This window comes from Melospiza georgiana, chromosome 19, assembly GCF_028018845.1.
Source record: "Melospiza georgiana isolate bMelGeo1 chromosome 19, bMelGeo1.pri, whole genome shotgun sequence".
NCBI lineage: Eukaryota > Metazoa > Chordata > Aves > Passeriformes > Passerellidae > Melospiza > Melospiza georgiana.
In genome coordinates, this window is record NC_080448.1 from 11,289,947 (window position 1) to 11,301,743 (window position 11,797).

Here is an 11,797-nt window from a genome sequence, read left to right on the forward strand (position 1 = left end):
CCTGGGCCCTGGCAGCTGCCTCTGGCTCTGCCTCTACAACTGGGGTGAGAGGGTCACAGGGATCAGAAATATTTTGTTGAACCAAGAGTGTGAGGAAGGTGGAAACACCTCAATGCCTGGACCTGCAGAAAAGGCAGCTCTTAAACAAAACTGGAGATATAAAATATCAGTTCTAATGCCACTGGTCGTCTAAGGAGTCTCTGACCCCCAAAAATGAGAGTGGGGAAGGAAAAACAGAAGAATAAAAATCCTTTTTGTTGTACTTATTACTCATTCTGAGTCTCTCTTATGGAAATCTGGCCTTTGGCATCAGAATCAAATAATATTTTATGAGAAGAAAGCATGATTCATTGGAATGGTGCAGTATCTGTGCAAAGGAAAACTGGGAAGGACACAAGAGAAACTCAGCTGTGGAAAAGCAACCCAAGGAGCCCCTGCCCCACACAGGATCCCAACCCACAGCAGGAAACAGCAAAAAGGAACAAAGTCATTCCAAGCAAACCCTTGAATGTGGTGCTGCAGCCAAGGAAGGAATTGTGGCCATATCAGATTGTCAGCAAGGGTCACACAGTGCCTGTGGCAGGAGACTATCCTGTCCTTTGGAAAATAATAGGATTTTTAATGTAAATAGCTTTATATTTATATTTATATTTATATTTATATTTATATTTATATTTATATTTATATTTATATTTATATTTATATTTATATTTATATTTATATTTATAAATAGAATGTTTGACTATCAAATATATTTATAAATACAATAATTTCAAAAATTATTTATATTTATATTTATTAGTTATATTTATTATATTAAATGCTATATATTAAATACTGAATTATTAATTTAATCATTTAAATATCAGATTCAGACTTCTGTTATTCTCTCAGTGGCTGTTTGGGTACCCTGGGCAGGAGTAAATGCAGTTTTCAGCGTGGCTGTGTCGTCCCTCACACTCAAACCCTCCAAGGCCAATTCCTGAGCCAGGGCTGCAGGCTGGGCTTGCTGAGGGGACATTAAAGGGCTGGTCCTGCTGCACTGAAGTCTATAAAAGTTTTCCTATTGACTTCAACAGAAATAGGGCTGAGCCTTGGGATTTTGGCATGAAAACACAAAACTGGGGCTTTGCATGTGCCTGACGTCAGGAATTGTTCTCTGGACAATTTGTTCTGGAATGTTCAGGGATTCCTCCCTGCTGCAGGCTGAGCATGAGCACACAGACCTGGCCCAGGGCTGTTATCAGTGCAACCTCCCAGCTAGGAGATAAATTTGTCAAATTTTGTCTTTCAGGACTGTTAAATCCTTGCTGCCCAAGCAGACAGTGCTGACATTCCACCTCATTTTTCTTATTAAAAAGTCAAATTTCCACCAGTTTGTAAATTCAGCCCCACTGGAAATGTTCCTCAAAACTGCAGCAATGTATGGTTCAAAGCCAAATGTTTGTGTTTGCTGAGAGCTAAGGAGAATGACAACAACAAAAAACCCAGAAGAAAAATATTGACCTCTGCCAAATAATCCTTCAAATCCTTCCCCATCAGTATGGAACAAGAGCCTTGTGACCTGTTGTGGCTATTCCTCCTCTTTTCATTCCAGTGGGGTTTCCTTTTATTTTATTAGATGAGTTTCTAATTAACAAAACCTGCAATTATCCTGATTTTAATTGAATTGGTGTTATTAGCTCTTTGCACTAATTAATCTCCTTTTTATTTCCTTCTCTCAGGACCTGGTTCCAAAAGTGGGCTGAGGCTCAGGAGGGCAATTTTCCATCCTTGCTGCTGTAAAACTCTGGGACAGCTGAGCTGGGATTCCCAGAGAGCTCAGACAGGAGCCAGAGAGAGGAGCTGGGGCTTGGGGGGCACAGACACCCAGCAAGGGGACAAAAACCCAGCAAGGGGACACAAACACCCAGCAAGGGGACACAAACACCCAGAAAAGTGACACAAACACCCACCAGGGTGACACAAACCTTCCCCTGGCATTTCCCAGTGAGGCTGAGCAGCCCATGCCAGGTTTTAATTTAATTCTGGTTTAAGCAGGGCAAGGCTGGTGCTGGTGTTGGGAACCCTGTGATGAAAGCACCCCCAGTGTTTTCCAGGCATTTCTCTCAAGGCAGGGTTTGCACATTGAATAAAATTCATGTTGGACAAGGCTTTGTGCTTTGCTTGTACCACTCCCAAGATTTCCTTTTCTTTAATTTTTAATCTTGATCCTGTTCTTTGCAGAGAGCAAACCAGTTCAAAATGTGATGTTTTCTACCAGCAAGTCACAGGCTCATGGTTTCTCTTCCAGCTATCACAGGAATAAAACCCCTCCAGTCCCACTGAATTTGGGCCGCCTCTTGTCACAGTCAAGTGCTTGGCACCTCCTTGGAGCAGATCCTTAAATTAAAATATTGTAGATTTTTTTGCTGTTTAAGCACTACTGCAGAAACATGAGTGGCCAAGGAGAGAGGAGTTGGGTTTTTTTTAGTTCCCTCTGGCTAGAATTTTTCACTATAACCATCCTCAGGGGAGTTCTCATCTTCAAAAGAAACATTCTTTCTATACAAGCTGCAAAAAGAATTATTTAATGACATCATAAATTAATACAGAGAGGCACAAATTTTCCAAAATGTAGAGAGAGAGAAAAATAAATTCATGTTTGCCAAAAACACCCCAGCTCTTCCAGACTTAGGCCCCTCTTGAGCCTGTGAGCTGCCAGTGATGCCAAATTGAATGGTGGGGCTTTTGGCAGGACTGAAGTTGAGCTTGTTGAAATTCTGGCAAATATTCCCATTACTCACATTCTCAGCAAGCTGATACAAATATTTGTTCTATTTCGAGGGAAGTCCAAGCTCAGTCTGGCACCAAGTGCTGCTGGGCTCAGTGCAACTCAGCCTGCCCGGGCCAAGATGAAATTTGGACATCTACCTTCAAGAAAAACAGAATTTAAAAATTCCCTGGGCCTTTTAGCACAGATTAGAGCACATCAATGGAAAACGGTCCTCGTGTGTATTCAGGTTTTTCTCACTTGCTAATTTTTGCTTTAATCTGATTTGAAATGGGCCTGGTTTCCCTGAGCTTGGGCTGCCATTCCTGACTGCAGCTCTGGGGCTGGAAAAGCCTCCACACACATGAACCTCCACATTCTTGAGAATTAAAAGCTGTTTAAAGTGCAGTAAATCAAACTGGGACACGGTAAGCACACTTGATCTCTTTTAAAGCTGTGCAGGTTGTTGGGATTTTTTGTTAGTGATGTGCCCAGTTTAGTGTTTCTGATTTGAAAAACAAACAGAGCAAATCCTCCAGGACACTCAGGGTTGCTGTGCTCTCTTCATCCCCAGGAAGGATCCTGCCCAGCCAGGATCTCCATCAGGACCAGCACCTGCCAAGCCTCTCCAGCTGGGAAAGGCAGGAGAAATCCAGGAAAAATGGAACCTGGGTGCCTCACCTGGGACTGGACACACAGCCAGGTTAGAAATCTTGTAATGAAAACATAAAGTGAATTTAAAAAGGAAAACATGTTTCCATTCCATAAATTAATATCACCAGCTTATTTTTCTTTTTTCTTTTTTTTTTGTACTCATCTTGAGTGGGATTTGTGACATAAATAATTCAGTGATGTCCCCGTGTTTTTGTCAAAGTCACACAGGAGGGGGATCCCACTAATGTCACTTTTTTAGCCATTTGGAAATGGGAAATCAGCTCTAAGTGGATTCCTCTGAGTGGAAAAAGATTGTCACTGGAGAATGATTCATCCCATTTAATCTCAATGTCTGATCTCTCTCCAGTGACTATAAAAGGAACCCAGATGACCAGATTAGCATATATCCAAATTTTGCACATTTTTCTGCTAACTCAGCCTTTCCCAATCAGGTCCTGTACTCATAAATGCCCTGTGCTATTTTTACAAGGAAAAGCTCATTATTTGGCACAGGGATCCCCAGGGCACTCCTCAGCTCCAGTGGGACAGAGCCTGGGCCCTGCCCTTTGCAAAGGCTGCCAGGTAAAACTTGCAGCAATTCCATGGTTTCTCCACACTCCCTGCATTGACTGAAAGGTTCTGGGCTGGTTCTTGCAGGAATTATTTTTTAAATTGCCTTAAATCAATAAATACTGCATGGATGAGCAGAAGGTACATGAGAAATGGTTAAAATAGCAGCAGTGATTATTCATTAAAATGACATTGTTATTGTGTTGGTTACCTTTGTAAAACAGGCAGAAGATCCAGGCAGGTTTTCCTGTGCAGCCTGGGCTGCTGACCCCTCTCATTTCTGGGTTCATTTGTCAGCTCAGTGTTGATGCAGGCTCACAGTGAGAGATGAACTGAGCACTGCAGGCTCTGGGCAGGGACCCCCAGACCTCTCCCTCCTCCTCCTCCCTCCTTTCATTCTTCAGCCCTGTCCCTGGCACTGCAGCTCTGGGCACCAGAGGCTGCTTTAACTCAGGGCTCAGATCAACTCAGGTGTGCCCTAAACAAAGAAACACCTGAAAAATCCCAAATAAACCCATGGGCACCTAAAACCCCATGGTGGAGCTTTGGGATGGTGAAAAAGGGCCAAGTGTGCACCTTGGGAAGGGGGAGGGTGGTGTAGTCAGAAGACAGAAGAGAGACAAGACATCTTAATTCACCATGGAACATTTTTATACTAATTATTGAAATGCACCCAGAGACAGCTTGTAGTAGTAAAATGACTTTATGTTCTGATATGTAAAATAAAATGTCCATGCTATGTAACAAACATTTAAAAATTCCATACCACCTGTATCTAATGTGGTTTCTAATAAAGATTTATCTGTAGTATATATGGTTTTTTTGTCTAACCAATTCTTAGTTTTTACATCAAAGGTGTGTAATAAAAAAAATTTAAATAGATGTCTTTCCAAAAAAAAAAAAAAAAAAACCTTTGCAACATTCATTTTTATTAAGTATTTCATTCATTAAAAGCAAAGCTGAATTGGACACGTGGCCTGCATTTGTGATATATATAATTTTATATATATATATATATATAAAATATATATGTATATAAATAGCTATTCAGCATGCAAAAATTGTAGTGATTTCCAAAATCTGGTTACAAAATCCCCACCAGCCACAGAGGAATTCTGCTGAGTGGCTGCAGGGGACTGTGCTGGTTGAAATGTTTGAAATGTGACCTCGGGGCTGTCACAGCCCCCCATCCATGGGGCTCCTCTTGGCATGGATTCACCACAGCACAGAAGCACCTCCCCACTTCCAAACCTGCATTTCAGCTTTCTGCCCTTGCCCGTTTGGGAAGCAATGAAATAAATCCCCACTGTGCAATGACCAAAGGTGGAACATTGAGCTCTTCAGTGGCACCTCAGTGTCACCCATGGTGAGGGACCCTGCCTGGGACAGGAGCTTTGGGGGGAATTCTGTCCCAAAGGATTCCTCTGCTGCCCCAGCAGTGCCAGCCTCCTGCCAGGGCACCGAGGCTGGAAGGAGCCTCTGAGATGATCAAACCCAGCCTGTGATGGAAGCACAGGGACACAGAGGGCACGGCCAGGAGTGACCCTGGGCCTTCCATGAATGCACTGCTCACAGATTTTACCTGCTCTACAAATATCTGTACACTGTAAAGCCTGACAGGGCATGGGAGCTCTTCCCTCCTCACCCCATCACTAGGAAAATATTCCTCTAGGCCTCCTTCAGGCTGAAGACAATTCTGAGTTAGCTGCAAAAGAAAAGAACATAGCACAAAAGGCACGTTTCAGCTGAATACGAAAGAAATCAAGGACCAGCAAATACAGAAATTGGTTCTGGAAAGTATTAGCGACTTTTAAGCTTAAACTTCATAAATATATTGCAATAAGCAAATGTGATTCAATCAAGGGATGGGAGTCTGAAGACACTGGGTCTGTTCCTAACGCTGCAATTAATTAATTAATTTGCTGTTTGGCCTCGGACTTAACTCTTCACTTCTTCGCTTCCCCCAGCCACGCCCGATGTCGCTGTGGGGCAAAGGAGACATTTGTGCATCGGTGCCTGCTCGGGCCCGGCCCCGCCGCTCCCGCACTGCCAGGGAACGAATCCCTTGGGAATTTGGATTCCTTTGGAATCTCCAGGGACCCAAAGCGCTAAAGAGGCGCTGCCGCGGCAGTCCTTGAGCTACGCCACCGATCGAGCGGGGTTTTCCTCGGAGCTTTGGGAGCTGCGGCTTCGTGAGCCAAGGACCGTAAAAGTGAAGCTCGTATTTTTCCCAAATAGCCAAAATTTGCTCACGGATGTTTGACATTACAAGCAAAAGAACATGACTAGCTACGTCACTCGTTAATCATGAGGATGGTTTCTACTGCATGAAGACACGAGAATGAATTTATTTGGGAGTCAATGAGAGCCTGATGAATCCAGCCCACTGAGACAGGAGATGGAACTCTGTGCGTGCCTGAAGATACGAGCTCTTCACGCACGCAAATCCCTCTGGAAATGCACATGTGTCTCAGCGAAGTGCAAGTTACCCACAGGTATCGACACTGCCTGCACTGTCCCGGAGCAGAAGGGCGGCCGCGGCCTCGGGGGTCACCCGTCGGTCCAGTTCTCCACAGCGCCCATCCCTGAATGGTACTGCAGCGACGACTCCCGGGACAGCGAGAAGCCCTGCGAGTACAGGAACTCGTTGGCCGCGTTCAGGTGCGGGGACGGCGCTTTCCGCTCGCACACGGCCGGGTGTCCCCGCTCCCTGGGGAAGGCGGCGGCGGGGCCGCGCTCCCGGCCCGGCGCGGGCCCCAGCTGGTTGTAGACGCTGAAGGGGCCGTTCCCCGGCGGCTGCGAGGCCTGGCCCGCCATGGCCGGCGGCAGCCGCGGCATCATGGGCGCGGCGGGGAAGTGCGGCGGGAAGGGCTGGTAGGGCACGGTGTCCATGGTCTGCACGCTGTAGCCGCTGTAAGGTGCGACTGAAGTCCACATGTTGCAGCTCAGCGGCGGCGGAGGCGGCGGTAAATCGTCGACGGCCGAGACGGCGGCGATGTCGGCGCCGGAGCCAGAGTACATGCAGGCCTCCCTGGGGGCCACCTCGCCGCAGTAGGACGGGCTCAGCATCTGCTGCTCGTAGGGCGGCGGCGAGCGGAAATAGTGATCGTCCCCCACCGAGGACGAGGCGTCCAGGTAGGAGCGTTTGCAGGGCAGGTCCAGGTGCCGAGCGCTTTCTGCAAGAGAAATTCCCACTGAGACATTCACACTGAGAAACTCACACTGAGACATTCGCACTGAGACATTCCCACTGAGACATTCACACTGAGACGTTCGCACTGAGGAGCGGCTCTGCCGGCCGGGGAGTGCCCTCGGAGGCCGCGGTTATTGCACTAAAGCGGTGCCCCCTCTCTCAGCTTAATCCAGTTAAACCATCTTACTTTGGAAAAACAATGTACAACATCAAAACGACATTGTGCTGCAAATGTCAGGCTAATCCTCCCCGGCCTCAAAGCGCTGCGGTGACATTTGTCAGCTTAAGTGAGGGACTCTTCTCACATCAGCGATTACTCCACGTTCATCCAGATAAGGAGGCCCCGACACTCCTGCACGGTTCCTCCTGACAAACTCAAGAAGTCTCTTAAAGGGTCTTATCACAGCCGGCCTTCCTGTCACTGCAGAAATGACTCTACATTGCCCAGATATTCACGTCAAAAGCTGCAGAAATATTTCCAGATAAAGGAGCCCTTTCCCAGTGAGCAGCCCTTGCTCAGCTCTGCACAGCCCCTCTCCTCCTGTGAGGACCACGGCCCTGGTCCCCAGCAGCTTTCTGTTATTTATTAGAAATATTCTCTGGATGAATTAGTGAATTCATCTGCACATTAAACATCTGCTAAAATTACACATTTGCCTTGCAGCCCTCATTACTGGTGCTGTTAGATTCTTCATTTAGCCATGATCAGAGGATTCTCCCAGCTTAAATAAATTAGCAAGCAGTGAGACATGCAAATAGAAGGATTTTTTTCTTCTGTGCAAAATTTTTCCATTTAACTTAAAACATGCCATGATCTCATCTGATGCTGGACTAAAAGGAAGAGAATGCAGTCACAGCTCAGTTAAATTTGAGAATTAGTGGATGAGAGGAAAGGGCTGCTCATACCAAGCTCCCACAGTCCCACTGCTCTGCAGACACTGAGGGGATTGCTCATGGCTTTGCCTTGGAAAGTGTAGAATTTTGGTAATGCTAATGGCCTCCTGCAAACAATTCTGCATTCAGCTGATCCTAACAATGGATAATTTTCCACTGAAGCTCTGTGCCATTTGAATTACACATTCTAATTAATTGTTTCAGCTCTGTCTCAGAGTCTGAATTTACCTTCTATGGGACAAACCCACTAAAAATTGCTCCAAACAGCAGCTCTTGCCCCCTGACCTCCAAAACACTCTAATCACAGCAGTATTGTTGAAGATCAAGGCCCAAGAGACCAATCCAAACCAAACTCACAGTCTCAGGTTTATTTTCTGTGATATTTTTTAGCTGTGAGCTTGAGTTACCTCTTCTTTTTAGACAATGGTAGAAGAGCCCTGAATCTCTCTGTGCTGTGAAGGTGTTGAGTGGCAGATCTTGAGTATCAGAAGCTGCAAACTGCATGTGAGCACCATTCTCATACTGATAATGCTGCAGGCTCTGGTGATTGCCATGGAGTGGGTTCACATCTGGCTTTGCTGACAGCTGGCCATGGCTGGACACCAACCTCTGCCTCATGATGCTTTTGGAAATTACTGGATATTCTTTGCTGGAAGAGGTGAGAAAAATGAAGGCTGGTTAGGCAGTGATCAGCAGCATCAGAATTTCATCAGCAGAGTGAGGAAATCTTGGTTTGGCTCCCCCAGAGCATCTCCAGGCAGTGACTTCACCCCCTTTGCTTCAGACGATGAACTCATCGCGTGCGCTGGGTGTGGGCAGGGCTGACAGCACAGAGTGGTCAGGAGGGGCTTCTGAGGGATATCAGTGCCACTCTGGCACCAGCACACACTCTGGCACGGTCTGCTGCTTCCCCAAGAGCTGCAGGTGTGAGGAGGAAGAGGAGGGAGAGGAGGAAGGAGGGAGGAAGGAGGGAGGGAGGTACCTCTGGAGCCGAGCCACGCGCAGGTCGCTGTCGTCGCTGCCCCGGAAGCCCTTGGCAAAGGGGTTGTTCTCAATTTTCAGCTGGGTTATCTTGGAAAGAACAAAACCAAGGATGAAGTGTTTGAAAGCAAATCAGAGCAAAAGTGCAGCAGCAGCAGGGCTGAGCTGGTGGGTCTGGGTCTTATTCTAGGCCCTGTGTTCTTCTTCTGGACTCCTGATAGGGAGAATTTATTTGTCTGGTTTAAAAGGTTTTCTGTGTTTCCATGTTAGAGAGCCCTGCTTGTCATGGTGTGGCTCTCCCTAATTCCCATAACAATTTTACACACCATTTAGGTACACACTTTCCACCATTCAGCCATTTGAACTCTGTGAAAATCACAACTCAAACACTGCTTTGTCCCTCCCCCTTCTCTGCATCCCATTTGAGTGCTGAGGAGAGCAGCCAGCTCTGCTTTGGGATGGTTTTGCAGAGCGTTGCTGTTATTACAAATGCACTTTTAGCAATGTTGAAAAATATCCCTTACCAAAAAACTCCTGAGAGCACAGCTGGCCGCTATCAGTGCTGGAGGGGAAGGTGGTGACATGTGAATTTAAGCAGCCTCCAGGGCTCAAACCCTTCCAGGGAAGCTCAAGCAGCTGATGAACCACAAGAAGAGTAGGACCCTTCCAAAGCCACAGCCTGACAGCAGGTTTGTACATCTTAATTTCATTTTGTTATTTAGTGATTGTGGTTTTCCTCTGATGTGAGCAGGATCAGGGCTTCAGTCCCTCCTCGTCACCTTCCCCTGGCCCCATCCAGCCCAGGAGGGGAATTGGGTGAGCACACACCTTCCTCACTGACCTGTGCCCAGGGGTAACCTCTATCCTCAACTTCCTCATCTTTTTCTTTAGGGATACAATTATTTACAGCCACACTTCTTGCTAGCAGGAGATTCCTGAGCTAAATATAGCTCAGCAGTTTGTTTCTTCTAAAAGAAACCCAGACCAGGTTTTTAATTGTTGATGCTTAAGAGCATAAATAAAACCATTCAGGTATTGCTCTGAGGCTGAGATTTTCTGCAGACCACACTGAGGTCCTGGGTGCTGTCACCTTCTGCAGGTCCCTGTGTCCCTGCTCAGGGCAGGGTCCATCCCCCCAGCCTGCAGACCCCTGAGGATCCTCAAGGATCTTCACTAAGGAATTTGGGCTCATCTGGGACATTTTCCCTAAATCTGGGGCTGCCCCCCAGCAGAGCTGGACAGCAGTGACAGCGCAAGTGTGGAGTTTATGGAGCACTCTGGGAGCTCTAGGGATGAAAGGCACCATTGACAGCAGACATTTTAATTATGTATTAAATATAAGCTCTTTTGAGTCTTTTTGGTTAACCATGTTTGGGCAATTGGTCATTTTACATCAACAGCTACAACTTCTCTGCCTTCAGTGTCCTAATGGGCACTTTCCCCCAGCCTGCCTGACCACACCACATCCATGCTGCTGCTCTCTTTACTGCCTCACTAATTGCAACATTTCTGCAAGGACTCTGTGCTTGCAGCATCAAAGGGCACACAGGCATCCTGCTTGGGAGGAAAAGCTCTGGTCAGGTTATTGGGGAGGAAGAATTTCACACTTGTTCCTGTTCCTGCAGCATTTTCCTATGAATGTGCAGGAAAGGAACTGGTGCAGTTACACATGGCAGATTTCACACTCAGGGTGACAGGAGGGCTCTGGCAGTGCTGCCTCACTCTGCACCTTTAGTTATGAATCTTGCTGCCCTTTAAAAATTCCAATTAAATTATTAATTATTCCTCATACAGCTGGACTTTACCATTAGGAAAATGCCCTGGAGCAGGAGCTTGTGCAGAGGCAGAGCAGTAGCAGGGTAGAATCTGAAGCCTTTCCATGCCCTGCTGAGGTGACACAGGGAGGTGACAATTTACTGTCCCACTGCTGTCAGTCCTGCTGGGATGCAGCCCTCTGCACAGGGAACACCACCCTCACAGCACACAGGTGCCCCTGACACCCACCAGAGCACAGAACTGCCCCTTGGTACCCCAAATTCCCCAGCCCCCCTGCCCCCACGTGCAAACCACAGAGGCAGCTCCGAGTTCCGTTTTTATGGTTACATTCCTCATCTGTCTCACTAAACACACATTCTGTAATTACTGCTCACTGCAGATTTATGGGCAAGCTTTGCTGGTCATTATTCCATGTGCTTTGCTGTTTGAGTGACATCTCAGCTCTGGGAGCACAGCGAGTCAGGGGAGCCAAAATATTGTAACCAGCAAAATATTGTAACCAGCAAAAATATTGTAACCCGCATCATCCCTGCTCCTCCAGAGCTGCTCCCTGGCTCATCCCCCCTGCTTAAAGCCAGCATGGAAACTTGTCTTTTAAACCAGAACAGGAAGATCCTCTCACAAAGTTCCTGAAATAAAGCCTTGTAGCCCCAAAAGCTGCAAGCCTACCTTGTGGTTCTGGTAGGAGGTGACAGAGATGAAGGAGGTCTCGGGGAAGACGTGGGTGCAGAACGCCGTGTTCTTGGAGCCAAAGGCGTTGTTCTCGTCTGCCTTCACGATGTGCAGCCGGGGCTGGTATTTGTGCATTGAATTGAGGATGATCTGCAAAACAATTGATGCCCAAGTGAGGAATCCATTCAAAAAAGAAAAGAGTCGAGCCGTGGCACTTTGCGGCAGAGCTCAGCTTTAGCTTCGTTTGCGAGTTAGGAAGGAAAATTTACATTCTAGAAATGCACATGGACCAAGGCACAAAAGGT

General features: G+C 46.9%; 1 protein-coding gene across 1 annotated transcript in view; it reads right to left on the reverse strand.

The window, feature by feature from the left end:
• Positions 1–6,526: 6,526 nt before the first annotated feature.
• TBX4 (T-box transcription factor 4) overlaps positions 6,527–11,797 on the reverse strand; it is a 31,118-nt gene continuing 25,847 nt past the window's right edge. Inside the window, exons 5-8 of the mRNA XM_058037725.1 lie at positions 11,490–11,642; positions 9,046–9,134; positions 8,471–8,712; positions 6,527–7,152 (exon numbers count right to left, since the gene is read on the reverse strand). Of these exons, the coding sequence (XP_057893708.1) occupies positions 6,527–7,152; positions 8,471–8,712; positions 9,046–9,134; positions 11,490–11,642 (1,110 nt within the window). The remainder of the gene's footprint in view (positions 7,153–8,470; positions 8,713–9,045; positions 9,135–11,489; positions 11,643–11,797) is intronic.